This window comes from Falco naumanni, chromosome 7, assembly GCF_017639655.2.
Source record: "Falco naumanni isolate bFalNau1 chromosome 7, bFalNau1.pat, whole genome shotgun sequence".
Taxonomy (NCBI): Eukaryota; Metazoa; Chordata; class Aves; order Falconiformes; family Falconidae; genus Falco; species Falco naumanni.
In genome coordinates, this window is record NC_054060.1 from 22,514,763 (window position 1) to 22,542,754 (window position 27,992).

Here is a 27,992-nt window from a genome sequence, read left to right on the forward strand (position 1 = left end):
TGCGGTGACGGCTGTACGGATTCAAACAGTAAGTTCTTCCAGTCAGGTGTCCTGTGGCCAGGGGTTGCATAGAAAGCAGGATAAAAGTGCAGTGCACGTATATGTATAACTTACCAGACTTTTAAAGTTCTTTTTTGGGCGGTTCTTCGTGCAAGAGTCTCTGTGTCTGTGTCTTGGCTGCCTGACATAGTCATACCTCCAGCAGAGCCTGCTGTCCGTTGCGAGAGGTGAGCCAGCAGCCTTTCTGCCGGGTGGTCCTCTTGGCCGCTCCAAGCGATGCGTTCCCGGTCCGTGCCGTCACAGACTGCCTTCCCAGCTTTAGGCAAGGCAGGCCTTGGCCTTCTGCACCGTCCGGTGTTTCATGGGGGGCTCTTTAGCTCCGTTTGGAAAATCACTGGAAGGGCTCACAAGTCGTAATGCTGCTGTGGGCCCCGGTGAGGATCAGCTTTTCACTGTTAGCACGGGATAAAACTTTTTTTTACAATGGGAGTGGATTATTTAAAGTTATGTTGTTTAGTTTGCTTCCTGAGTTGGAACTTCTGCTTTTGCACAGTTCTATATGGAAAGTAGAATGCAGTTGAGTCAGCTCTTTTTCACACTTCAACAGTTCCTAAAGCAAAACTTATCTTGGAGTATCTCGTGTGTATTTTGCTTGTAGTTTCAGAGCGGTGTATGAGAATAGGAAGCATTAATTTAGCAGTCTCTAAGTGTCTTAACTTGCTGTTCAAGTTGTGCTGCCCGGTAAAACTGGATTGCATGTATCATTCCAAATAATAAGGCTTATTCTTTGCATTCCTTTCAACTTTTTGTTTAAACTGGTTTCTGTGGGAATAAAGTTATATCTTTTAGCTGATAGCATTTTTGACTTAATACAAAGACTTGCTGACTGACATAGAATCTGTTGCATTTCTTTTTTTTTTAATTCAAGACGCTCTCAGTGTTTGGCAGGAAGTTGCCCACACCAGATAGTACTGTATCTGAGGGTTGAAACAATTTGTTGATTTTACAGAAGTAACTTTTCCTTAGCCTGCATCTTGCAAAATGGGACACTCCTCCGGCAATCAAGCACGTGTACGCTGACCTTTGAACACTTTGATGAAAAACCTTTGACAAGCAAAATTATCAACTTCCCTTTTGCAGTGAAATTTCCATGTCTGTAATGTGTAATGGAAATTGTTTTAGCCTACTCAAGTCAAAATTATTTCCTCACAGAGTATTTCTGCTCTTTGTCCCCATGGTTCCTTGTATGTAGACAAAAGATTGGATGTGTGTTTGTTGGGTTTTTTCCCACCCTCCCATTATGCTTCAGCATTCCCGATCCTCATTCAGTCAATTGCTTTTGGGCTTCACCAGATGGTAGGAGCTGTAGAAGAAAACACACATCAGTGATGGATGAGCAAAGGGAGGGAAGAGTCAGGAAGGCGTTGTCAGTAGTACTTTATTAATGGCTGTTATAATAAATGAATTGTAAGTAAGACTTTGAAGTGACTGAGACTAGTGTGTCTCAGGTGGTGCCGTTACTCATATCTGCAGAATGGAAGTGCACGTTCAAGGTTTGTGGGGTCTGGGACGTGGGACTCTTCAGGACAGTGCGAGAAGGAGGTCAGAGGGTCCATATGGGAATAGTGAAGATGGGGGTAATGGGGGTAAACGTCAAACTGGAAGAGTGATTACATTTTCAAGTATCTGGTGGGTGGTCAGCAAGATGTTCTCCTGGTGGTGGTCAGAAATTGTCGTAGTTGGAAACATCATAGATTAAGAGCATTAGAGTTTGTGTCTCTTGTGACCTTAAATTCGATATTAATGCCTCGCTGGTAACTGAAGACGTCGTAGGCTTTGATTTTTGTCTGCCAGTGAGACTGCATTACCCTACTGTATTCTGCAACAGGCCAGCAATGTAAAGTGAAATTGCTGGGCTTTTATTAAAAATGCTGTTGCAGCTTTCTTGCTGCGTGTTATTCTTCAGGAGTGTGGCAGATGTCTAACTGGTCTGTGCCTGTTCCCAACTGGCAGATGGAGGTCTATCTTGGTTATGTGTTATCTGGTGGTTTGAGTGACAGGAGGGCAGCTTAGAGCTGCTTTTGTGCCTTGGTTCGAGTGCGGAGCTAACACAGGCAAACGTTGAATGAATGTGGGAACAAATGTATTGATTGATTAATACAGGCTTTGGGAGAGGTATTAAAGACACATAGCTTTTGTTTGAGAATTTTTAATTTACTTTTTTGGGAGCATTTCCTAGACGTTCTGCAACAACTTGAACTGACTTAATTCAGAATTTAATTGAAATGCATAACAGGTGATGAAGAATACAAAGAATACATGCAGTATTTGTAGGGATGCTTTATTTCATGTTTTGTGGTAGAAAGTAGGTGTGTGTTTGTAAGTCAAATGATATTATATTGCTTTTTATTTTTAATTGGATGTTATGGTAGCTTAAGTGCCCAGTCCATCAAGCTGACCATGGATACAGTAAATAGGTCTGATCCTTTTCTAACGTGAATAAACTATGAATAATAGTAACTGCAATGGAGTTTCACTGTTTAAGACTGTTGTACAAGCAGAGTTGATCCAGAGGCTTTTAGTTGCTGGACTTGCAACTCAAAACTAAAGTCAGCAGCTTCCTGTCCCCACATGAGTTGCAGTGCCATGTAATTCAGTGTGTCTTAAAGGGGTTTTGACCAGTAATTGCATGTATTATCAGTTTAATCTTGTGGTTTGCAGTCAGCTTTCCTCTTAAATGCAAGCTATGACACTTTTGATCAGATCATACATAGTTTTAAAGGCAGCTAAAGTGCTGCATGTTTCATAAGACTTCTCTTCTGCTGGGGAGAGCGAACAGTTGACCAAGTTTAAGATGATTTGTATTTGGTTTGCTGCTGCTGTGCAGACTACTGCTTTGGGCACCAGAGAGGAAAAAAACAACCACCCTGATGCTGAACGTTAGTGGCGTTTTTGTAGGTGTGTGGCAGCATCTAAGAATACATAAAGCAGACTGGTCACTAACAGGAGTCTGGCACCGAATCTGGAGCTCGGGAGGAACAGGGTGAGTTTAAGAAATTGGGCAAAGCTGAAGTGGCTGCTAGCCAGGGAACACATACCCTGCTCACGCCCACCCCACCCCCCTTTCTTTCATTTCCCAGAGATAAATAGATTTCCTTTGCTGAGACAAAATACCTTGTCTGTATGTTGTGACTTCTGATGGGATTAAAGCTGAAGTAAGGTATCTGTGTCAACCCAGGCGTGGAAGGCAGGAGGAAGATACAGTAAGTGAGAGTAACTGCTGGCTGGGAGAATGTCCCTGGCTTAGCAGAAGTGGCTAGGGAGGAGTACTTAGAATATGCAGTGCACAAAAAAGAGGTGGAGTGGCCATGAAAAGAACCTTGCATAATGTAGGAAAACTGTTACATGCTGAGTATGGCCTTCATGAATAAGTTTTGCCTGTTAATTTAGGTAGTAAAAAGCCTTTCAAAAAAGGCCTATTTCATCATTCACATAAGAAGTCAAATAAAGCAGCCCTTCTTCCCTTAACATCCTTTGCTTCCCAAACAAAACAAAAAAACCAAAACCCCAAACTCACATATTTACACCCATGTAAAAACATGGGCTTAAAAAAGCCTCCGATAAAAATGATGTTCCCAAAGTCTGTTGAGAGCGCTATCTTTAAAAATAACTTCAATAAGTATAAACCTTCTGCTTTGACTTCTGGCATGATTTTGCTGTCTCACTAGGTACCTTACACTCCTGTTTCTAAAACGTGACTGTATTTCAGATTCTTAACTGAAATTCCTAGATTAGATGATTTACCCTAACAAAGATAATTCTTCCTGGATGAGATACTCTGAACTTCATAGATAACCAAGATCCTTTTGGCCAGAGTTACCAGTTACAAAGCTGTCTCTTACTGCCATTGCTGATGTGTGCTTTTTTTTTTTTTTTTTTTTTTTTCATTTTTATGCTTGTTTTATGTTGCTGGTATACATATTCGATGTACTGTTCCTTCCAATTTTAGCAGGCCCATGCCCTCTGAAGTCTCATCTGTTTAATGAGTGGGGTATTCCTGCATTCCTGTAAAAGTTTAAAAAATTTCATCATTGCTCATCTCTTAATCACTTCTGTCTTTATAGTGGTCATGTGTAATTGATGCCTGCTCTGTCTAACATTATCCAATTCAACTTTTTTTTTTTCTCTGCCTCTATCGTGGTATCCCTGAATCTCTCAAGGAGGTGCTTGGCAGTCCCACTTGTTGGGCTGTAGCACAGTGTTTAACTGTACATACTAACTGCTCCCATCGAGTCTTCCATACCTGTCTTAAATCTGCAGCTGGTGGAGTACATGTGCAGTACCTACCGTGGGTACTGCTGGAACAAAAGATACAGAGTGTGTTGTTGCTACTGTGCAAGGGGTTTTTACCTCTGAGCAATCAACAACTTACCAGCTCTTTCTTTGCTTTGTGAATCTCGGGACCCTCTGTATGTTTGCTTTTCACCTGGCAGCTCTCCCGTTGTGAACAGCCAGTGGTATGGCCCCCAAGGCCTTTGTTTCTTCACTCTGAGTAACCAGTTCAGTACAGACATCCAGATCAAGTGGTAGCCCTGAAAGTTTCAATAGACTTTTTAAAAAAGAAGGGACATCTCCATTTCTCACCAGACAGTCATTTAGGTTCACCTGGACCAAAAAATACCGAGCAGAACCAAACCTAACCTTTTGGCCTGTTTTCATCATCGCAGCTGAAGTGTAGTATGTGAAAAGTGAACAATGAACTTTAAATCGTGGTGGCAAGGTAGCATTGGTTACATAGGAATTTTTAATAAGGCATTTTATCGACCTTTTGGATGCTTAAGATGCTAACTGTTGGATGATGTGTTTTGGGTTTTTTTGGTTTTGGGGTTTCTTTCTGACAGCAGTCAGTATTCAGTTAGAGTTATCATGGTTAAAGACAGCATCTTCTATGTTTTATACATCTACAAACACATCTGACTTACAGGCAGGAGATTCAGGATCATCTTTTCCTGTTCTGGGGGATTCCATTTTCAGTATTTATCCTTTTTTGGTCTTACCCACTAAATGATGTGTTTGATAAGGACTAATCACGTGTCATCTCATATTAAGCACGGGGCTTCTGAAGGAGTAATTATTTGTATTCCTAAGCCACTTTCTAAATGAGAAAATCTGGTGTTCTTACCCATTAAAACATGTGGCAAAGCTTATTTTTGTGTTTTCCATGTGCAGTAGAAAGCCATACGCTGCATATCCTAGACCTGAGGGAAAGAAGAGCTTCAAAGTAGATGACGTGCACAAGTCTCCCATTGCTACATGACAGGTTGAGTGAGTATGGGGCTGGGTCATTGGCAGAGCGCTGCAGCCATTCCTGTTCTGTATCTAGCCGTAGCTGGTGGGAAGTACAGAGCAGCTGGGTACTGGCGTTGAGCTGCAGCTGCTCCAGTGACGTCCTGGTGTGGGGGATCCACACTGGAGCTGCCTGCACGCTGCCTGTGGGCCACCTTCTGGTCTGTGTTATCTGGGGCTGTCATTTAATGGTCAGTTCAACAGAGCCTGTGCTCTGCTCCTCAGAGGAGGAGAGCTGTGACCACGTGTACCTGTTCTTGAAGTTATGCCGTCAGTTGTCGTTACAGCTGGTGGTAAGCGGAATTGCGGAACTCACACAGAGGAAAGCTAACCTAGTCAAGAGAGAAAAGGATTTGGTCATGGCTCTTTAGCAGCAGCACTTACCCTGGTTAGTTCAGCTAGCTGTGAAACTGTAGCCTCAGCTCCAGTCTGTTGGCTGATTTTAACATTTGCTGCTCTCCGGTTGCATGTTGGCCTAGAAGGAATATGTTCTTGAAACAGCTAAGTTAGTGCATTCCTCTTAGAGACAGTCAGTCTATAAATAATCCTTAAAATAAACAAACTTTGCTGTCTGTATCAGTAGTGCAAGTTTAATCTATTTCAAAATTTTTTAGATTAAACTGAGTGACCACCAAATGTAGCTTATTTTACATTCAAAATAGAGTGAGAGGTAAACGTAGCTTAATTTCTGTGCACTTTTGTAGAGCTGTAGTACCTGGGTTGTAAATACTAAAAGACATTCAGCAGGGACCCAGCAGTTTTGACAGTTGGTAACTTCACTCAAGTCAAGCAGTATTAAGTGTTATTTTATCATCTTTACATCTGGATTGAGTATTTTTTGTGTTTAAAATCATGCGATTCAAAGGCTGCTCAAAGCAATCTGTAAATTCTGATTTCAGAATGCTGAAAAGAAAATTTCACTTTGCAGGTTCTGCTGTTGTGACTGAAGCACTGTAATGCACGGTGGTGACGGCAGAACTCGTAGGAGCACAGTTACGAACAAGTGGCTGAAGAGCACTGGGTTCAACTCTTAGTATGACAGTCAGATTACACCATAGGTTATCAAGCTGTCAAAACCCTGAATGTTTCAAGGTGTAGGTTGGTCTAATTCACAGGCTGGTTGGGGTTGGAAAGGGGCTCTGGAGACCATCTAGCCCAACGCCCTGCTACAGCAGGGTCACCCAGAGCCGGCTGCACAGGGTCATGTCCAGGTGGGTTTGAATGTCTCCAGAGAAGGAGACAGCACGACCTCTCCAGGCAGCCTGTGCCAGGGCTCTGTCACCCTCGGAGTAAAGAAGTTCTTCCTCACGTTCAGATGGAGCTGCCTGTGTCCCAGTTTGTGCCCGCTGCCCCCTGCCCTGCCGCTGGGCACCACTGAACAGAGCCTGGCCCCAGCCGCCTGACTCTTGCCCTGAAGATACTTGTAGACGTCGGTAAGATCCCTCTCAGCCTTCTCCAGGCTGGGCAGGCCCGGCTGCCTCAGCCCTTCCTCATCAGGGAGATGCTCCATTCCCTCATCATCTTCATGGCCCTCCCCTGGACCCTCTCCAGCAATTCCCAGTCTCTCGAACTGGGAAGCCCAGCACTGGACACGGTGCTCCAGCTGTGGCCTTGCCAGGGCAGAGCAGAGTTCACTATAATTCCGATGATTATAAGTTGTATTCCGAACTGCTTGTTGTCTTTTAAATAGTAAGTAGTTTATTTTAAGAAGGGAAGCTCAGCGTGGTAGCTGTACTGTAGCCGAGGAGCCGTGTGCTGCAGGAGGTGGCAGCTTGCTTAGCATTGTCAGTATTGGTCTGATCTTGGTAGCAGGTTTCAAGGTCTTGTGCGCAGGAAACTGCCTGATGTTACATACACACATGGCACTTGTGTTCTTTGTTGGCTTACCAACTTTAGCCATTTGCAGGTATTTATTTCACCAGTGTAGTGTGTTTAAACTTTAAGAACCTTTACTGTATCTTTTCAAGGTGCAAGATGCTGCTTGTGTATCGCTGTGTAGATGCGGGTATTAGATTAGTTGTATGGATGAATAGTAAGATGAAGAAAGGCCAGTTAACCTGAAGGAGCCTCTTCAGCCCACTCTGAATTTAGTAGTTATGGGCTGTCCAAAAGGAATAGAATACAGCTTTGTCTCATTAAGTTGTGAAAGGATGAATAAAACAGGTTGTGCTTGTGTGTAATTGTAAAATCTTACAACTTATTTAAAAGTGTTGACTTCACCCTGCTGTGTGGCTTCATGTTAATCTGCTGTATTTTTGAATGGTTGCAGCTATACTATGCAAGTTACTGTAAGTCACTGCTTGCTAGTGATGTTCCTCTGTGCAGCTTAGTCACTTGCTGTGCACAAGAAGCGAGGCCTGCAGGGAGAGGTATTTTCCAAGTAATTCTCTCCCAGAATTCTGCAAACTGAAGGTGAAGCACATTGATTTTTTTCAGTCATGTGTCTCTCCTCACTTCCTTTTTTTGAAGGTAGGTTACAAATCTGCTTGCTCATTTCTAGGTTGCTTTTAAGTCAGCTCAAACTCTTGAGTGACTGCAGGAAAATGTTTTCCTTTCCTTCTGTGTATCTTGAAGTCTCTTGCATGTTGTGTCTTGCAGTAAAGAAGATAGAAAATTTTCTCCCTCTCCAGCTCTGTCCACTGAAAAAAATCAGCCCCCCTACAACCCCACATATAAACACGTCAGGATTGAACTGATGTGTAAATTCCAGTTGTTCTGGTGCTGTGTTGCTCCAAAGGGTACCGAGACTCTGTACCTTGACTCCTTTCCCTGTCTTGTAATTAATTCCTTTTTATTGTGATCTGTGTGCAATGGTGATAAGTGTTGCAAAGTTTCTGTTTATCAGGAAATACCATTGGAAAAATCTTTTGTTTCCATTTGATTTTACTTCTTCCATTCTTACTTCAAAAGGCTAAGGTAAGATTTAGATAAGTAGGAAGATAACTTCTTTGAGGGTGGAGGTTTTATTACTTGGAGGTCATACCAAACAATCTCTTAATTTTTAGTTTGATAAGCAAGATCTGATATTGTGGTGCATCTTTTACATTCTTTGTTAAATGGGTCTGAAATGAGACCCTTTCTAGCAAGCAAATCAGGTATTACTTTCTCGCAGCTTCTTTGCCAGTTTTTGGTGTTTAATCACCTTTTAAAATTACCTTGGCTTATATATTGAAAAAAAAAGAAAGCAACCAAAAAAACAACTAGACCATTTAAAATGGTAGTACATTTAGTACTTTTTTTTTTTTTCTTAAATAAAGTATTACTTTGACAGAGATGGAAAAATACTCTACTGTGGAAGTTATACAGGCTAGTGTATGGTGTCAGAGATTGGCACTTATTTGCATCCTGAAAGGGGTAATTTCCTGGCTGATTTTTTGCCACATCTGCACCAGAAGAATGTTATCAAATGTACCGACTCCATGGACTTAGTGAAATGAGAAACCTGTTAAATCAATGAGTTAAAATCAACAGGAATTGTCATCTGTTCGTACAGCATTCTTATATGTAAGGTCCAGCTGCTGCAAGCTAACGTTGAACCACATGAAAAATTAACTTACAATACTGGTTAACTGTGCACTACAGCTAAATATTAGGAACTGTAATATTTGCTTGACAGTGGGTGCTCAGTGGTTGTCGTTTTTTAACATTAACATGCAGGCCTGTCTTTTCTGTCTTTCACTACTTGTATTATTTGAGAACGTGGCCCTTGCAGTACCCTCTTGCTGAGCAGACTGAAAGCCAGCGAAACCTTTACCTTCAGGAAGCGGTTGCTGGTACAGTTGTGCTCCAGCTGGAACACTTCGGTTTGGTGTCTTTGTGCCGCAGCATTTTCTGTAACAGAAAGCTGCTTTCAAAGAAGAAACAAGGCAATCTGTAAGTCCAAACCCAGGTACTGTGTAGGGAAGAGTTGTAGCGGAGGCCTCACCGAAACAGATTCTGTCGCACTGAAGAACCTGAGACGCTGGTGCTGGTGGCTACAGGAGTAAAATCATGGGTGAGGGGAGAACAAAAGAGTAACAGCGATGCCTTGAGAGTAAGCTGCTGTTCAAAAAACTGAAGTAGCAAAATAAAGTGTTTCAGCACCTCTGTTCAGTTTGTTCTTCCGTTCCTGTAAGAATTGTCAGGCTGGTTTTGTTACGGTTTGTAGCGGAAAACCATTGGTACTAAAGCTGGAAAAGGAACTACTTAGCATGCACAGCTGGGCAGGCCTGTATATTTAGTATTGTAATGCAGCTCTCTGGAACATTTCCAAATGTCTCTTGAAAATGATTGCATTACAGCATAATTATGGGTAAAATCTGCCTCGGCTGGCAGGAGCAAGCAGGAATGTGTAGCTAGGGAGCGGAGCAGTAGAAGAAGAAGTAGTAGTAATAGAATAGCTTTTGGTGTATGAGATGAACATGACTTCTTGGCTTAAATCGGAAGAGGCCCAGGTGGGGCCAGCCTCCCTGGCCTCTGCTGCTTGGCTTTGTGCTGTTGGGCAGGGGTGTGCCCGAGCTGGTGGGCTTTCTTGGCTTTGCGTAGCGCTCCCAGGTAAATAGGGCAGCATGCAGCTCTCATGGGGTCTTGTGCAAGTCTGTGTGCGCTAGTGTATTCTTTGGCAGTTTGGTTGGGACCTATGGGAGAAAATACTCAGTAAAGTGAGGAGGGAAGGTGCATCCCTGCCCTATAGTTAGCAAGGATCTGAAAAGGGGTTTGAAGGACAAGAAACTCTCAGCTGCTTTTTCCCTGGTGCTGCAAGGGAGATGAAAGCAATTACAGTCCTAACCAATGCACAGTCTGGGTCTCAGCCTCATCCTTGCAGGCTGCAAGTGTGTGATTCCTGCAACAGATGTTTTTATATCACTATCTAATACGTACTGAGTTGCTAGGTGGACAGCTGTGTCTCAGACGTTTGTGTGGCAGCTCTGCTGTAACAGTTAAAAGCAATTTTCCTGTTAGCCGTTCTATTCTACGAGTTAATCTGGGTCTGTATTTCCTAAAAGCTTCCAAAACTTATCTTTGGATGGACATCAAATGTTTCTGGGCTTTTTTTTCCCTACTGGAAAGAACAGTGTCACATGTGGCATTTTAAAACCGTGAAAGCCATGTGATACTTTGCACTCAAGCTTTCTGATTTGCAAATTACCCTTTTTTGTTGGAGCCAAGTACCTTTTCAAACTCCTGTATCCCAGTGTGTGACTGTGCAAAATAAGAATTCATTGACAAGGGGAGCTTTCTGTCAATAATTACTTTTGAAATGCTATAGTCATTAATGTTTTACATGGCGTAATTTCAATTTAACTGCACCCGAGACAGTCGGTACGTGGCGGTGCCCGTGCCTGGCAGGAAGCGGTAGCCGTGTCACCCTGCTTGTGCTACCAACGTTTGCAGCTCACCGCTTCCTGGCGCTGAAGCGAAAGAACAAAAGCAGCGCCAGTTTCTAGTCCATTTTAGTCTCAGAAAAGTCGCAGCTGCATGTGTTAAGCTTCTTAGTATCATAACAGAGGCGCTTGGGGCCTTCCCTTTCATATTCCTCTTTCAGCTTTGAAGTTCATCTTTATTCAAAAATTTTGGTGAGGTTCCTACTAGAAACCTGAAGTTCTGAAAAGCTATTTTTTGTGTAGATCCCGAGTTTTACAAGTGATCAAAGGAATGGTTGCATCAGTCATTTTGGCGCTGTGAGAGGAATGACTAACCACGAGAAACCCGTCGGTGCAAGGCGTGAGTTGGTGTGCACACATAGCTGGCCGCAGCGTGAGCTTGCTGCCTCAGAAAACCATCCCGTGGGGGTCTGTCCCTGTTCCTGCTGGTGGGTCTCGGCTTCAGCCAGTGACAAGACATACAGAATTCTCTTGGAGGCACAGTAGGCTCCCAACCTAGTTTTCCCCGTAGTTGTTGAACTTAATTCTAAGACTTCAGGCCTAGACACAAAGGAGCTTTTAAAATTGGTTGTCCATGATACGAATTTTTCCGGAAAGGGGATTGTGTTCATGCTTCATGACCTTTGAGGCCAAGAGAAAATCTATGCAGATCAAAGGTTATTTGTTTTCAGACCTGAATACAATTACCTGTGATTGCAGCGGGTTGCACGTAGTTAGGAGAAAAATCTTTCCAACAAGGGAGACACAAAATCCTATCGAATGTAAAATGGAAACACTTGCCAAACTTCTGTTACAGATAATAAGGATTTTTTAAAAGTACACATCATTCTTGTGTCATTTTTAGAAGAATGCGAATTAATGGAAGTGTCTTTTTGCCTGTAAATCTACTAGTGAATCTTGGGAAATTTTAATTGTAGCAGTAGTCATGGTATTTTAAATTCATGCAATTAATTTCATATGCTGTTAGAAGTGCTGGTGTGATATTTCTGCTCTTAATTTGTATTCTAATGGGCTAAACTATGTATCCATAGCACATCGAGATTAAGTAGCTGAAACTTGGTATTTTTGGTATATTAAAATATTAATTTTGCATGTGAGAAGAATGAAATCAAATAGTTAATGAATGTCCATATTTCATATTCAAATGCTACTGTAGTATATTAAAAACATCCTGTAGCTTCCTGTTTAAGTGATAGATGAATTCTTAAAGCTAGAATCAGCATTCTTCTATCCAGTTCAGATGCTCTTGATAATTGTCATTTAAATTAATCAGAAGAGATTAAAAAAATAAAAGAACCTACCCATCCACCCCCAATCTTTTACAAACTGACTAAATATTAAGTAACTGTTTAAGATTCAGTGAAGAAAAAATAGGCCATTGGTTTCAAAGCAGATTAGTTGCGGGAGTACACGGGTGTGGCTGTCCTGGGATTAAAAAATGTGGGACTTGAGCACTCTCACTTTGAGTTATATTATAGTATAGCTTTAGAGACGTGGAAGTTCATGTAGTCCAGGGAAAAGGCTAGTCTGGAAATCTTGGCTTTGATTCATAGGTCCATTTGATCCCTTTAAACCTTAAAAGACATTATTAAGCCCTTCTGAATTAATTTTTTTTTCTCCCCCCCCCCCGGTTTAACATCTGTGTTCGGAATCAATCTCAGAAACTGGTGGGATACCCTGTGGGAGTGTAAGGGGGGGAAGGAAGTGTTTTCTCGATACATTTTGGAGCTTCCTAGCAAATCTTACTACTCCTAAACACTGTTGAAAAAGTCCCATGCATTATCTACTTCAGCCACTTTCAGTAATTATCTATATAGCTTTTATTTCCTGTGATGCTTTACCATTTACTGTGATGTCCAATTATAAAAATCAGATGCCAGCTTTAGGAAGGAACTAAAGGGGTCATAGTATGTATATTTTTCCTTGGAGCCAGCAGTTTCTAGGGAGTTGACTTGAACTGCAGGGGCTACTCAAAAGCTGAGAAAAATATACATTCAAACCAATGACTTTATTGGTGTAAAATGGAAGAATTTTGAGATGAAATCTTCCTTGTAATTTTGACTAACTCTGGCAGTGAGTCCAAACTGGGTCAGTTTTCATTGTGCAGAGTAATTTATCCGTCACATGTTGGATGCAGCTGAAAACCTTTGTGCATCCTCAGTGCTTCCTAGTGTTTGGGAGAAATGACAGCTTTGGAGTAATTCTTTTACCTAAGTTTGCTCTTACCGAATTGTCAAAAGGAAACTGAACACTTCCTTTTCATTTATTGCAAAACTTAAGAGTATCTCTTTCTCTGGCAGGAATCGACTTTAAGATCAGAACAATAGAATTAGATGGAAAGAAAATCAAGCTACAAATATGGTAAGTATTCCAAAGTAATTTGAAGTTTTCAGTGAGTATTGAATTATCTTTGAGCAGGAATACTTCATAGCTTTTGAGCCTGGGTGTGCCAGAAGTTTCATACCTTTTATTCATTGGCTGCCCATGAAGTTTATGCATGCTTCTGGCTTGCTCTTGGGGTGGTTCTGCTTTAGTAGCACAGGAAACGGCCCGTTCAAATGCAACATGAGAGCAACTTCCCATTTTATCAAAAGCTGTCCTCTTAAATGTGCATTTAGCTATTCCATGGGGAAGAGAAGCATTAACTCCATAGCTGTAAACTAAAACGTGCAATCTAATAAAATGTGATGTCCTCTGGTACTTTGATGTCTAATTTTACTCAGAGGCACAGGTTAGTGATAGTACTCCCACTGCTTGCCTGGTGGGTTAGCAGAAACCGAGCCTCCTGATAGCAGCAGATGAGTAGTTTTGGAGTAGCATTATTTATTACACATGCCAAACTCTTAAAATGCTCCTGGTGAATGTAGGATTCCTGCTGATTTCTCAAGTTCTAGCAAAGATAGTTGTGATACTTGCATGTGAGCCACAGTTCTTGTGACTGAGGAAGCAAAGTGCCAGGAGTGGTGGGTACAAATTTTCTGTGGAATTTAAGGCAGAAAGCTATGTTTTGTCAGGCCTTTGAGGTTCAGCAACCCTAGGTGTGACTAGTAGCCAAACACTTTGGTCCTCCTGTTCACTCACAGATACTGCTTTGAAGTCATCTAGGATAAAATACCAGCACCCGAACGTGTAGTGGCGGATTTTAATGCTAACTGTACGTGAAAATGCACTGTCCTGAAATACTCTACTGCGGCATGTTTTGGGGTTTATTTCGTGCAGGACTGGGATGCATCAGAGCTGCCTCTCTTAGTTATTCTAGGGAAGGCTGTGTAGTAATGAGCGTTATTGCTTGCATGAAAATTTAAATGCTTTTGTGCCGTATTTATGGTGCTGCTATAACCACTGATGTAAGTAGGATCGCTTGGGGGTGAGGAAGGTGTTGAGGGCTGGAGAAACTTGTGCAAACAGCTTCTAAATGGTATTTTTTCTTAATGAGGGAGTATCAATATGTTGTTACTCTGTTTAACAAGACATGTCTAAGTACAGAAGGTTGTAAAGATCACCTCCAACAAATACTTGTTTTCACTGAATTTTAGGGATACAGCAGGCCAGGAGAGATTCCGCACGATCACAACGGCTTACTACAGAGGAGCCATGGTGAGTGCTCTCACTTCACAAAAAGCTAGGCACAACTAGCGTAACTGGTTTGCTGCTCCTGAGGTTATGTCATGTTAAGTCTTCAGCTGGAGGAGTAGGTAATTGTGGCTTGAGATGCCACAACTGTTGGATTTGGGTTTTTTTTGTTTTGTGGTGTTTTCTCTGTTTTTCTTTTTTTAAACCTGCTGGTACTTTGTCTAGTCCTGTCTTTGTGATGAAACTTCAAGTCCTATTGTCTTCTTTAATTAAAATTTTGGCAGATTATAGTAAGTTAAGCTGCCCAGCTGTAATCAGGCAGGTTTTTTTTTAATGCAATCAACCTCTTTAAACTTTTGAAATGTCTGAAAATGCATTATTTTAATATTAAAAGTGATTTGACTGAATTGCTTTTCCAGACAGTAGAGAATGCAGAATCTGGGCTAGAAGCACAGTCACTTATTAAAGCTACTGTTACCTTTTCCTCCATTAAGAATGACTTGGGGTCAATTAACTGACTTGGAGCCTGTACTCTTTGTGTTACAACTACTTGTAATGCATTCTTAATGCTGTGATTGGAGGTACTTTATGTTGGGACACTTAATTTCTTGCTGATGACTAGCTATTGCTGCTGCTGCGTGTTCTAACTGCTTTGTATGAACAGATTGGTAACATTCATAGGCTGGCTGTGGGTCCAAGTAATTTCACTATTACGGAATACAGATGGGGAGAAATAGTAATGGTTGTGGCTCTGTGTTAGAGCTTTCTAGTATTTAAACAGGTTATGGCAGTGACATGGTCTTCTCCCCACCTCCCAGTCCACGGCCAAGGACTTTTCTTTGTCCTCCGAGGAATGACTGGAAAGGCAATAAGGAATGGAGGTGAACCTGGCAATCTGTCCTTAATGCAGCTGTTGTGTGGTTTCCCATGCTTTGCTAATTGTTGAGAGCTCACACTAGTATACGTACCTAACTGTCTGAAAGAGCTAAAGCTTCTGGGAGAGCACCTGGTGCCAGCTTTGCTGTAAGTATCTACTGGCCCCAGCAGACTGGATCTCACAGGTTTGTCATCTTTGACTGCTTAAAGCTGCTGCTTCAAAATTTTGCTTTAACAGTAGTGTCTTGGTTGCTGTTGTAGTAGAATTTCTAAACTTTTCCTGACTGTAGCCTAATAATTTAAAACTTCATATAGGAGGTGTGTTTGACCTCTTAACAGTGCCAAAATATGTTAAATAGTAATATTTTGGGTAAATTCTCAGCAATGGCATAATGCTTTGAGAAAGGATTCTAGGTGTGTAAGTTGTATGTTGAATTTCTTGCAAGTATACTCAAACCAACAACATATGTTGAAACTCAACCAGTAGTGCTAGCTCATCTAATGAGATTTTCTTACTTTTATTTAGGGAATTATGCTGGTGTATGACATCACAAATGAGAAGTCTTTTGACAACATAAAAAACTGGATAAGAAACATAGAGGAGGTAGGCGCTTTGGAAAGTACTTCTTACTTGTTCCATCTTATGATTTCCCTGGGACAAATAATAAGTAATTATTTGCTTTCATTTTAGTAGCCAACATATATGGCCAAATTAGACCGTGCAGTGAATGCAACAGTGGTTATCGATGATGAGAATATTCATTCTTGTTCATCTAGGGGTAGAAGGTAGAAAGTAAGCATAAAGCATGTCAAAACTGCTCTTACTATGTGGCTTGTATTCTTTTTTGCTTTTGGGTGTGTCTAAGGAATGGGAAGGAGCAAGATCTCAGGGTGTCTACCTTTCACTGAGATGATGACAAATCTGTCTCATTTCAGTTGTTACTGTGTTGTGTGTGTGTCCGACTAGAGGTTTCTGACCTTTTCATTTGGTCTTGGGTAAGCTTCCTTCCTGCAGACTTACTGTAAGCTATTTAGTGGGATGTGCTGTCAAGTAGGGATAGGTCATTGTGAAGTTAGAGAAGAAACCTTAATTTTAGTGAAGCTGTAGTTAGATAACAGAACCTTACTCGTTGTTTTCCCTTAAACATAGAATCCATGGGCTTTTCTTTAGTATTGTTCTTTGGCTCTTACACAAAATTCCGTATTAGTGACCAATTTGATTCAATAGTGACTGGGCTAGAAAGTTCTCTTGCTGAATTGATTATTACTTTAAAAGTATTTTGTTAATAACCTGTTTTAAAAATGCAAATGTATCACATAATGATACTCCAGCCCAATACCCTAGGTGTCCATGCACCACTTGGAAGTGTGTACTGTTACATTTCCAGAACAACTGAATGCCTGTGTGTGTGAGCAGCCTGGTACAGAGCTCATAGTACTGTTTTGATCTGTAATAATACTCCAACAAATTTAATCTAGGAGTATTTATTCCAACCTGGTTTAAATATTAAATTGCTTGTTTCGAAAGTCAGTCTCCTTGCCAGAAATGCATTCACAGTAGACAAGTTTTAAAAGAGAAAATACTCATTTGTAGATGAGTTTGACACGTAACCTCTTTTAAATAATGATGCACTTTGTTTGCGAGAGATTACTTTTTCTTCTTTCAGCATGCCTCTTCAGATGTGGAAAGAATGATCCTGGGTAACAAATGTGATATGAATGAAAAAAGACAAGTTTCAAAAGAAAAAGGGGAGAAGGTAAGCTTTGGTGAATCAACTTAATTAAGAGCCTGCTTTTCTTAGGATTTTCGCTGCTGGGGGTTTGGTATGTTTTAAGCACATGAGAGGTAATGGGCCTCAAACCTCTTGTTTTAGATACTTCTATGTATTATAGGATGCCAGGCTTGGGTTTTTTTGATTTTTAAATAACACTTGACTGTCTTCAGGTTTCAATAAACCTAATGGCACTATTGTCCTGAAGGGAAGATCCTGTAAAGAACACTGACCTTTGCTATAGCGAGCATGAGATATTCTACATCTCAGTATAAAGCTTTGTTTATAGTTTGACCTTGTTGTACTTGTTTCACCATGGTGGTTACTTGCTCTTTTCATAAGTACTGTTATTAAAGCTGAAGTAACTAGTTGTTCTGCAGAAGAAACAAGCAAGTAAGAATACTATATAATCTGTTACGTACACAGCTAAGTAGTGTAGTTGCTTGTAACACCATTTACGAGATGATGGTAGTTATCTGTGTCTGTAAATCTGTATCAGTGAAGATTCTAACTTAATGTTCTTTTAGGTCCTAATTAAGTCTTTTTGTAAGAAATTAATCTCTTTGTTGATTTTGAGGTTCACATGAGGGTATGACCTGTTCTAACGGTTTGCCTAATTGTCCAGTAACTCGATGGGTTTGTTTTTGAAAATTGCTACAGTATACAGCATTAATTCTGTTATGAACCTATGTAAAATATTTCTTTTACAAAGGAACTTCAAAAACACTGAAAAACTTTAACCTCTCTTCTAGTTAGCAATTGATTATGGAATCAAATTTTTGGAGACAAGTGCAAAATCCAGCATAAATGTGGAAGAGGTAAGTGATGGGCGTTATGCTTAGGTGTGTTTCTTGAGCTGCTACTATGGAGGCGTGTTTCATGATCTGCTGGGCTTTCTGACCTGATCTGGGACCTGAAGTCCTAACTGTGCTCCTGAGTCACCACTCTTGTTGTATTCAGAGAGCTGCTGTAAAATCCAGCATTTCTTGTATTCTGGGAGTGTCTGGAATTGTGTTCTAAACCGGTGTTAAGAGCAGTTTGCTGTTACTGTAGCAAACAGTTGCTTTAGACTTCTGTGCCTCGCTACTTAAATTGCAGTGCTTTTGGACAGGAATAGAAGTAATTTTAGAGCAATGCTTTGTGCAGGAAATTGGATTCCAGATTCTTTACTTTCAGAATAACAAGCTACTGTGTCAAGGAGCCTTCAGGTTACTACTTAAAGGGTGCTGTGCGGATGAGACTGAAGATTTGTTTGTTAACCTGGAACACCAGCACAGACTGACTGCCATAAGCTGATGTTAGAGGAGGAAGGCGGCTTGTAATGCTATCTATAGACTTGCAATCTGTTTTCCTGTAAATGAATTTTATGCTAAAAACATGAGATCCCTATTTATGAGAGCATAAGGAAGGAGAATCGGAAGGAAGCGTGGCTCAGCTCCAGTCTATCTTACCATGAATCACTCTTGTCATCTCAGAGAGGTGGGGGGAGGATCTTAACGCTATGAAAAGGAGTGTGGACAAGACAATAAGATGATAGCAAAAGGCAGTTCTAAGATTCATTTATTCAGATAAGGCAGACTTGTTCTTATATGTTGTTCCTGTACCTAATCATCTAAAAGCCTTTCCGCATGTATTGGTGGGATACCTTTTAAAAGTCCTCCAAACGCATACTTAATTCGGATCATGCAGCCAACAAATTAACTAGAAACTTAAGAGATCGTTACTTTAAAATAACATGACTGATGCCATGCCAGACAAGCGTTTTTCTTCTGATTGGAGGATGATGGTTGTACAGTATAGCTAGAGCGGACTTAGTTGCATTGTGCTGCATCTGGGGTAGTGCTGGACCTGATTTGCACAGTGTCGTTATGATTCTTGCAGCAGATAGTGGAAGTGTGAACATGAGCAGCTAATACCAGTGGTGGATAGCAGTATTCTCTGTATAGAAAGCACCTATCTTCAGTAATTTCTCCAGACAGTTGACTTGCTCTTTCATGGCATGTCCTGCGATTTCATTTTAACTCCTGTGGGTCATGACATGTACATTAGTGTGTGCTCACTCCAAACGACTTCGCTATGTGATTTTTTTTTTTTAAAAAATTGTCACATGATTAGTGAAGAAAGTATTAAAAATTGCAGCTGGTAAGGGCATTCAACAAGTAACGATTTAGTCGTCTTTCTACCAAATGTTGAACTTGTGGGAAATGACACAATCATGTTGTTCTGTATTCCTGTGATCAGAAGTGATTTCATTTATTTGTTGTGATTTATTTGCATTAAATGAGTGTCTCTCTGGATATATTCCCAACACAATGAGAGGGGAAACGTTTACAGTTTTTTACATTCTGGAGCTGTCCTCGGGTTGTTGATGTCTCCAGGTAGCCTAAAATCTTGCTTTTCCCTTCTTCTGGAGAGTTGCAGATTTTCTTCTGCTGCAGAGGTTTTTTTGCTCTTTTATACGTTGAAGTCTGAGATGCTGAGATTTGCTGATGATTTTTTTTTTTCTTTTTTAATAGGGATGTTGGAAGCATAAATAAACATTATAGATAGCCCAGGAGCAAAACTTTTGGAGAACAGAAAGCAAGCTAGCCTGAATGTGAATTCCCAGGCATGCCATCCCCAAACCTTTCCGTGGTTTTCTAGTTACAGTGCGCAGTGCAGTTGGGGGTGGGTGCGTGAGTATTAGTGCATGCAGCGCTCTCTTCAGCAGACTTTTTTCTTTTTGGTGAAGAGGTACATGATGGGAAAGTAGTTTACTTGCTTCAAAGACTGGGGGTGGAGACTAAACCCAGAGTTTTTTATTCTAAAGCATACTTAGTGCAGTTTTAGGTAAACAGCTATTATACGTAGAGCGCCTTGCAATGCGAAGTGCTGGCAGTGCCCTACAGAATACTGTACTGTTAATGTGTCTGGCTACTCCGTATCGATCTTATCTTTAATGTATCTCATGACTAACTTTCTCTCTCTTTTTTTTAATTTTTACTCCTTACCAGGCATTTTTCACACTTGCACGGGACATTATGACAAAGCTCAACAGAAAAATGGTTTGTATTTCCAGTTGGCATACAAACTAGATACATTGAAATGACCGCTATAATAATTGTCTGAGAAGTAGCCCTACCAAAAAACTGCCGGGAATTACAGGGTGTGCTAGATAAATTTGAGCAAAGGGTGCTTTATCAGGCTTTATTACGCGTCAGCATGTAATTGTTCTTTATTTTGCATGAACAGTAACGTTGAGCAGCCTGAAATTGATGTGTTCTTTTGAAATGTAACAGTGTGCTCTTTGCTTTACTAAATGTCAAATTAAGTCTCAAACTACTTCAGCTAATACTTGAGATCTGGATTGCTGGATAAATCTTCGTTTTTAAAATAGGCATTTTTATTGAATGATTAACAGAGTCTGGATAATTGAGGAGCTCAAGTTGCAACAAACTGCTGCTCTGCTTATAGCTTTGCAAGGCAGAGGAGGTGGGGAGGGAACGTGGGAAAGCTAGACTTACTTTTTTTCCTGCATTTTTATGATGTTGATACTCTTTGTCTCTTTCAGAATGACAACAGTTCATCAGGGGCAGGTGGGCCAGTAAAAATAACAGAAAACCGATCTAAGAAGAGCAGCTTCTTTCGATGCACGCTACTTTGATGAACTTCTAATGATAGACTGCAGCACACTTAGAACCTTTTCTGCTTCTTTGAAAGCACAGGGTCACAAAGCCTCAGAAATAATACCACCAAGCTGCTGCTGAGAGCTCCATTGAACGTAGACTGCGATACACAAAATACCAAGTGGATTTTGCTCACTAAGCCTATTGACCTGTCAGGCTCTTCTTTCTCAGATATGGAAGCTATGAAGTGGAGACACAAATGCAAGAGTTAACTTGTTTTCCTTTTTTACTTTCTGTTTTATTGCCTGTTGCAAAAGCTGCTATGTTTCTTTTAACTTTGCACATCCATATTGGCCTCTTACTGCCTGTTACAGCACAATCTTACACTTGTATTTGCACAGTTTGACTTGTAAGAAAGATTCTTAACAGATTTGTGCAGGTTTTCCTTTCTGTTTTTAAACAAATTTATTTTCAAGCAGAAGAGCCAGGGGAAAAACTAAGTCTCACGTCCATTATTTTCTATGCTGTATACTTGTGGCCACGACTGCAGTATGGATGTTGATACTCTAGTAATGAGAATTACTGTAACAATTGGCATTTAACAATTTGTATGGTGTTTGTCTCTTGGATGCACAAATCTGTTCATGCAGAAGCTATGGCTTCTGTTCTGAATGTAGTATGTTGCTTTTCTTTCTTTACCAGACTTAGCAAAGTTGTGTTCTGAATTGCCAGTCACTGTCTGATTCACAGATGCACCTTCCAGTTGTTTGAATAAACACAGTGTCTCTCCTCACTTAACTTCCCTTTGTTTAGCTCAAACTGTCTGCACCTTTTTTTGTTTCTGATGAGGAAGTACACTCTGGAGTTGAATTCATTGTCACAAATTGGCCTCATCGCTATCACTTAAGTGGCTTGTGGAAGCTGAATGCATGAGTTTTGAGTAACCTCTCTGTGGATTCACTTGTTCAGAAATGACTGCTTCTAAAGGTGACTTCTATTTCTACTGTAATTGTAAGGATAGTTTGTTAACATCTGTAAGCATCGACCCTTGACAACTGAGGTGTCCAAAAACTAGCTTCCTGTGCTGTTGCTAAAGTTTATCAAGTTCCAGCACTAAGGAAACGGTCACGTTAGGGATGTAACATATTATTAGTTGTGCAGTTAATACTGAATGTGTGAAGCCCTCTTTGGTCTGCTCAGGCAGTTATTTTTTTCATCAGAAACTGGTACAGTGACCTAGACTGTTAGAAGCAGAGTTGAAACGTAGTTGCCTTTTTTACTCAATTGAGCGTTGTATAACCTAGTCTTTGTTCTACTACTTTTTTATTGTCTTCAGAAAAAAAAAATCCTCAACAAGCAATTAAAACAGGTGCTTTAGTTCTGTTGATGTGCCAAACTTGGACCATTGTAAGCTTTAACTACAAGTTTGTGTCCAGCATGTTTGTTATTAGGGGATAGGTGTGTTCTGTCATTGTCATCGTTACTGTCTGACGTGCTTGCTTTTGCTTCCCGACATCGTCTGGAGTTGTGAACAGTGTGTTGGTTGTTGCGACAGATAACCGCTTCATTTTGTGGTGTCAGGTACTGGATTTGTCATCTCCAGGTCTGTTGTAAATATTTTGAAAGTGGATGGGCCAATAGCGTTAGATTTAAAGACTTTTGATTTTAAAAGGTTTAACATTAAGTAGCTGGTTCCATGAAGTTTTAGGTGGTTATCAGCCTGTCCCCACATGTAGTTTAATAGAAGTAGTTACTGTAACTAGATGCTGAATCTCATAAACTGCTGTTGCTGCACTAAAACAGAAACATCTTCATGGCAACAAGGTTTAGTGAAAAAACAAAGCAACCCTAACTGCTCTGTTGTCTACCCTTGATGTTTTTCTCGGACAGGCTAAAGCAGTTACGTTTTCTGTATGGTTCAAAAAAGTGCTTCTATACAGAAAGTGTTGTGACACCAATTATGAATGTTGTTTATTTTCAGTAATTTACCTCTGACTTATTTGGTGTCGTAATACTTTGGTTTTTATCTCAGGGGTTGTCTGCAAACCAAAACTGACATGTTCTGTGTTTGGCACCGTTTACAGAATGCTTTGTATTGTTTTTTCCTGTCTTCGCTGTGTGGTTAAACGTTCATCCAACATTAGTCTCCATGAACTTCCCTTTGAAAGAGCCTTTAAGTAGTAGAGTCTATGAAGTGCTTCTTGAAGCAGCAGCGAATTGGGGTATCTGCTCTGTATGGGGGGGGAGGAAAAAAAAACTTGCTATTTTCTTACATTTAGCTGTGCTAAACTGTACATAAATGTGAGGTAAGACCATAGGAAATTCACTTTATGCATGATAAAATAATGCAGTAAATACTTCACTTTGCTTAATGTTCATGTAAAGCTCATCTTTTTCTATTTGTAGAAGAAATTAATGCAATTTTGTTGTCCCCTGCTGAAACTGAAGAATTCTAATTTCATGTGGTCTTATGGATAAGGTAAAATGCAGATTTCTCTCTCTTTCTTTGTTGTTTTGCCCCCACCCCTCTTCTCCAGCAGTATTAAATGGCTGAGTGGCTGCACTTTATTGGTGTGCTAACGTGGTCAGTACAGACCTCTTTCTGTGTACAGTTTGCCTTGTCAGACATTGAAAAATGTGCTGTATCTTAGCGTGCGAATCAGCTGTATGTTCTACCAGGATTTTTTTAGCTATTTTCCTTTAGACAAGCGGGTGATGATAAATGGTATGTTCTGCCTACGCGTTGGATGCTGGGTCCTACAGGCTTTTCTAATATCACTATGATTGTTCTATGCAGTCTGTGTTGCTACTTTGCTCCAGACTATATGATCTAAATTTTGAAGGACTCTTAACTATACCTCAGTCATCTAGTTAGATTTCTAACGTCCATTAGAACAAAAGTCCTGTAATTATTATTCATTAAGCAGCAAATGTATTTCTGTTTTGTTCCAGAAATTGCCACTAACCTTTCAGGAGAGGCAGACATTTTTTGTGGATTTGGTGGATAAAACAAAAATGCTGCTTATGCTAAGGTTCTAGAAAATCTTTTCCTCGGACCCATGTCTGTGCACTGTATCTTGACCAATAGTTTTCTAAATGTTTTTTTTAAAAAAAGAAAAAAAAATAGCCAAACAATACCCGAACTGGTCTCAGTGCTTTGCAATTTTAGCTTTCAGTCTGTGCTCAGCAAAACATGTACAAGAAGTTTTTGTTGGGTGTATACAGAATATTTGATTTACTTACTGTCTGGAAGTTCTATTACTGCTAAAGCTTAAACCACTCATGAAAAGGTAATGCAGCTCACTTTGCTATTTGGGGGACAGTCTCAGAAATGCTAATTGACTTTTCAGACCTGTAGTTCTTTTTACAGAAAGTATTTCCCATTGTAAGTACCCTTCCCACACTAGTCTGCTGAAGTCAAGTGAATTAAGTGGATCATTTTCACAAGTGAATAAAGGAGTCTTGAATATACATATCACATTAAAATATTGTGAATGGGTAATGATTTGAAAGTACATGAATATTATGTAAAATGCATAAATGTGTTAGTTGTGAAAATGCATCTGTTATTTGGTTATCTATTAATGTAATTGAAATTTTGCAATGTTAAACTTCTTAAGGTTTGGTCTGTAGGTGGTAATAGGTCTGTTTTCTCCTCCATTCACTGAACTGCTTATGCCATTCTCATTCTTATAAATAAAACTTGTATTTCTTTCTTCCACAAAAGCAGGACTTCCATTGATTTTTCTTGTTTCTGGTGAATTTGAGTGCATTCCTATGGCCTTATGAACATTTTTGCAAATAAAACTTCAATTACAGTTATTTTAATGCTATATAGCTACTAAATTCAGAATAAAAAGTATAGTCCTTGGGAAAATGCTTAATTTTGAAATAGAAGTGTTCTGCTGTGTGTGTTTAAGCACTCTGGTATAAAGGTGTAATGTCAAAAGCTCCTGCAGGTAAAAGTGAACTTGTCATGTGGCTAACTTGTAAACCTAATCATTAACTGTGTATTGATGTGTATAGACAAAAAAAACAGACCTAGCCCCTAAAAAAAACAAACCACCCAAAAAACCCCACCCCAACCCCAACAAAAACTTCACACTCCCATGGTTTTACTATTCCATGTGAACTTTTTTACAACAATGTTTCTCTCAAATAAAAGTTACATAATTAAAAGTATTTGGAGCATTTTTAATGAAATATTCCACATATTTTTTTATACAGTTGGCATTTCCACTCTGTTTTCGGTACACCTGTTGTAGAAGGGTGTCAAGCCGAGTTGCATCTGCAAAGCTTTGCTTAACTTCAGCGGCAAACCACAAGGGTTTTTGTATGGCTTTGCTTGTTCCTAAACTTGACTGTTCTGTAGATTTCTTCTGAAATAGCCTCTATTCCTGTAGTGATTACTTAAATCTGTTACCTCAGTGACCTTCAGCTTCATAAGGAACCACTTTTCCAGACATTCAAGTGTCATGAAATGCCCTTCCAAAGTAACTTCTGAGTGATGCCAGTAAAGATAACGTGGGAGAGAGTCTCTGGTTTGGTTAAGAATTACCTGCTCACTGCCACTGTTATCATTTTCCCTGTTGTTTTAAATCAGTGTTACATGAAAGGTATGACTCAAGTAACCAGAGGCATGAGTATTATGAAATATAGCAAATATTGTTTTTCTAGCTTCCCTCAACACTGAATATTGAGGGATTTGGCAAATATTTGTTGGGTATTATATTAGCGATAGTTCTTGACTTTCAAATTATTGTGGTTTGGCAGTAACTTGCAACTGGTATGAAAATTAGTGATTCTAAGGAAAGAATAGTTTTGTCTACCCAAGACAAAAGCTAATTAATAGTTGAGACACCCAAATGGGCATCCTAAGGAGTAAATGGGAAACGCATGGATGACAAGTAGCTTCTGAAGTTCATGCTTTTTACACATTCATCTAATAAACTATGTGTAGCTGAAAGGATGTATTGTCTCTTTACCTTAAGCAACAGCCAGCTAGTTACCATTCTTGCTACACCTTGTTATTTGTTGGCTTTGTTTTGTTGCGTTTTTTTTTCAGACTGCTGCTGACAGTAAGTTTGCTGCTTTAGGACCAGCTGTTTAAACGTTACCTTGCAGATCCCCTTGATCTGAACTGGTTCTAGATGCTCAGCAGTCCTAAAATCACTTCTGCAAGTCCTTCAGATCTCACAGAAGTTAGTGGCATGCATCTGCATCCCAACAACATTTTAAATAAATTTGCATTCTCCATTTGTTAAAAGGAAATAGCAGGCATACTTAAACTGCTTAAAAACGGGTGATTTATTACAGTTCCTGCATCTGGTTTTGGCTGCAGATTAGCAATTACTGTACAAACAGTGCGCAGTTGTAGACCAGAGGCAAGTTGTTGGTACAAGTGTTGAATGTATCCAGCTCTTACAATCTGGTCAATTGCCTTTTTTCTAAATGACTCTTTTTCCAACTTGGTTGACTAGTGGCTTTGTAGAATTTTTGAAGTATACCAAAGTCATCAATATAATGTAATATTTCAAAATATTTTTTTCTTTAGAAATATTCTAATCTACAAGAGATAGGTAGATGAAGCTTTTATGTTGCAGTTACTCTTGCCATCTGGAGGTTTAAAGTAAGGGCATAGAATGGAATGCAAAGCATACAGTCAAGAGAATTTTTAGTGCTGTAGGGTATTTTGTAGTTGCTTCAAAAATTTTTTACTGTCTTTGGCAGAGCACATCAGCACTAAGCTTCTGGTGTGAGCAAATGTTACATAAATCCTTCTGAGCACCTATTTGGTACATACTGTTCATTCAGTTCCCAAAACAAAGTTGTAAGTTTTGAGCAGGATACGAGCATTTTCCTCATCTGAGGAATTAATGTCTTTAATGAATTGTGGAAAGTGTGTGTAACTTGGGCTCTACTACAGATTATGTTGTACTGACTTCAGGACTTCTGTAAACATTCACCAAGTACTGAGAATTTCACCCTATTTAGTCCTAAATACCTTTCTTGAGTAGATGATTTGAAATACTTTACCTTGCTGCTGCGAGGTAGGACTTTTTCTGCTTATGCCACCGGTTTATGTCCAGATTCTCGGCTACAGCTGGTGTCCCGAGGTGCTGTGTTAGGCAGTGGTCTCTCAGGCTGATGGACTTGTTTCAAAATGGGTTTTGATTTCTCAGGGAAACGTTACCGTTGTGCTCACTAACCTTCCTGACTTGGTCTGCTGCCTTTGCGGCACAGCCTGAAGTGATGACACGGCTGTGACCACGCTTACCTCGGGACAGAGAGGGGCAGGCTCCAGAGCTGCCGAGCTGGCACCTTGCCCAGCTGTGTCCCCCACAGCTTGTGGCACTGTGGCACTTGCAGCGCTACTGCATCCACATGCGTCTACTTTTGTTGGGCCACTGTCAGGGTGCTCGTCTCGAAAGAAAAGTGCAGTCTTTTTAGTTACCCAATTAATTACAAGTGAAGTGCAAATTGTTATGTCAATGTTTGGGGTTTTTTTTTAAAGAAAAGTTGAATGTTTCATTTATTTTCAAGGCTGTTGGCAAATTTTTAGTGTTACTTTACTTTTTCTTTTTTTTTTTTTTTCCAGGCAACATAGCACCTAACTGGCTCTGGTATGTATTCTAGATGAAGGATGCAATTTTTTTCAAGAAGCCTGAGCAAGTTCTGTCCATGAGGTTAATGTCTAATGCTGCTTCTGAGCTTCCTCACCCAAAACGCAATGACTGTAAAACTCACATTTATGCTTTGAACAATAAAATACAGGGAAAAGGCAACCACGTGTGTCTTAAATACTGTTTATAAGTAATTTTCCAGAATAGCACTGGTAAGTGTACTTGAAATTAGGAAACGGTGAAGCAACTCCTTCAGCCAAGTGCGGGGCGGGGCGACCCTTTAAAACCAGTGTTAATTAATTAATTAACTGTTCTTCGGGGGCGATGTCCTATTTAGCACACGCCGCTACGTTACTGTGACGGTATCTTACCCGTTTCAAGGGAGGGGAGGAAAAGGCCCCGTGAGGCACAAAGCGAGTTGGAGCCGCTTCCCTTCCCCGCGCCGGGGCCCCGCTCCCGCCTGAGGCCAGCGGCGTCCGCCTCCTCACGGCGCCGCTCCCGCCTCCTCACGGCCCCCGCTCCCGCCTCCCGCTCTCGACTCGCAGCTCCACACCGCCCGTCCCCGCAGGCCCGCGCCGCCTCCTCGCAGCTCCGCTGCCGCCCATGCCCGCCTCCTCGCAGCCCCGCCGCAGCAAGCGGGTCCCGGCGGGGCAGCTGCACACCCGGGTTTAAGGAAACCTCCCGGGCCGCGGGGTGGCGGCGGGAAGCCGCGGCCCCGCCTTCAAGGCAGAGGGGAGGGTGCGGAAGCCGCCGCCAGTCTGGACGAGCCCCGGTCGTTCCGCGCGTGCCGGGGGGCGAGCATGGCTGGCCGCAAAGCAGGGCGGCGGCGGCGGA

At 40.8% G+C, this 27,992-nt stretch overlaps 1 protein-coding gene across 3 annotated transcripts in view; it reads left to right on the forward strand.

Annotated features, from left to right (window-relative positions):
- RAB8B (RAB8B, member RAS oncogene family) overlaps positions 1-27,320 on the forward strand; it is a 30,426-nt gene extending 3,106 nt beyond the window's left edge. Inside the window, exons 2-10 of one of the 3 annotated variants that reach the window (XM_040601573.1) lie at positions 13,010-13,070; positions 14,246-14,306; positions 15,685-15,762; positions 16,826-16,915; positions 17,683-17,748; positions 19,924-19,974; positions 20,481-20,505; positions 22,942-23,014; positions 27,134-27,320. In XM_040601573.1, the coding sequence (XP_040457507.1) occupies positions 13,010-13,070; positions 14,246-14,306; positions 15,685-15,762; positions 16,826-16,915; positions 17,683-17,748; positions 19,924-19,974; positions 20,481-20,505; positions 22,942-22,991 (482 nt within the window). In that variant the 3' untranslated portion in view covers positions 22,992-23,014; positions 27,134-27,320. Of the gene's footprint in view, positions 1-13,009; positions 13,071-14,245; positions 14,307-15,684; positions 15,763-16,825; positions 16,916-17,682; positions 17,749-19,923; positions 19,975-20,480; positions 24,718-27,133 lie in introns of those variants that run through there. The other 2 variants (XM_040601572.1, XM_040601571.1) reach the window with 2 other exon arrangements.
- Positions 27,321-27,992: the final 672 nt, after the last annotated feature.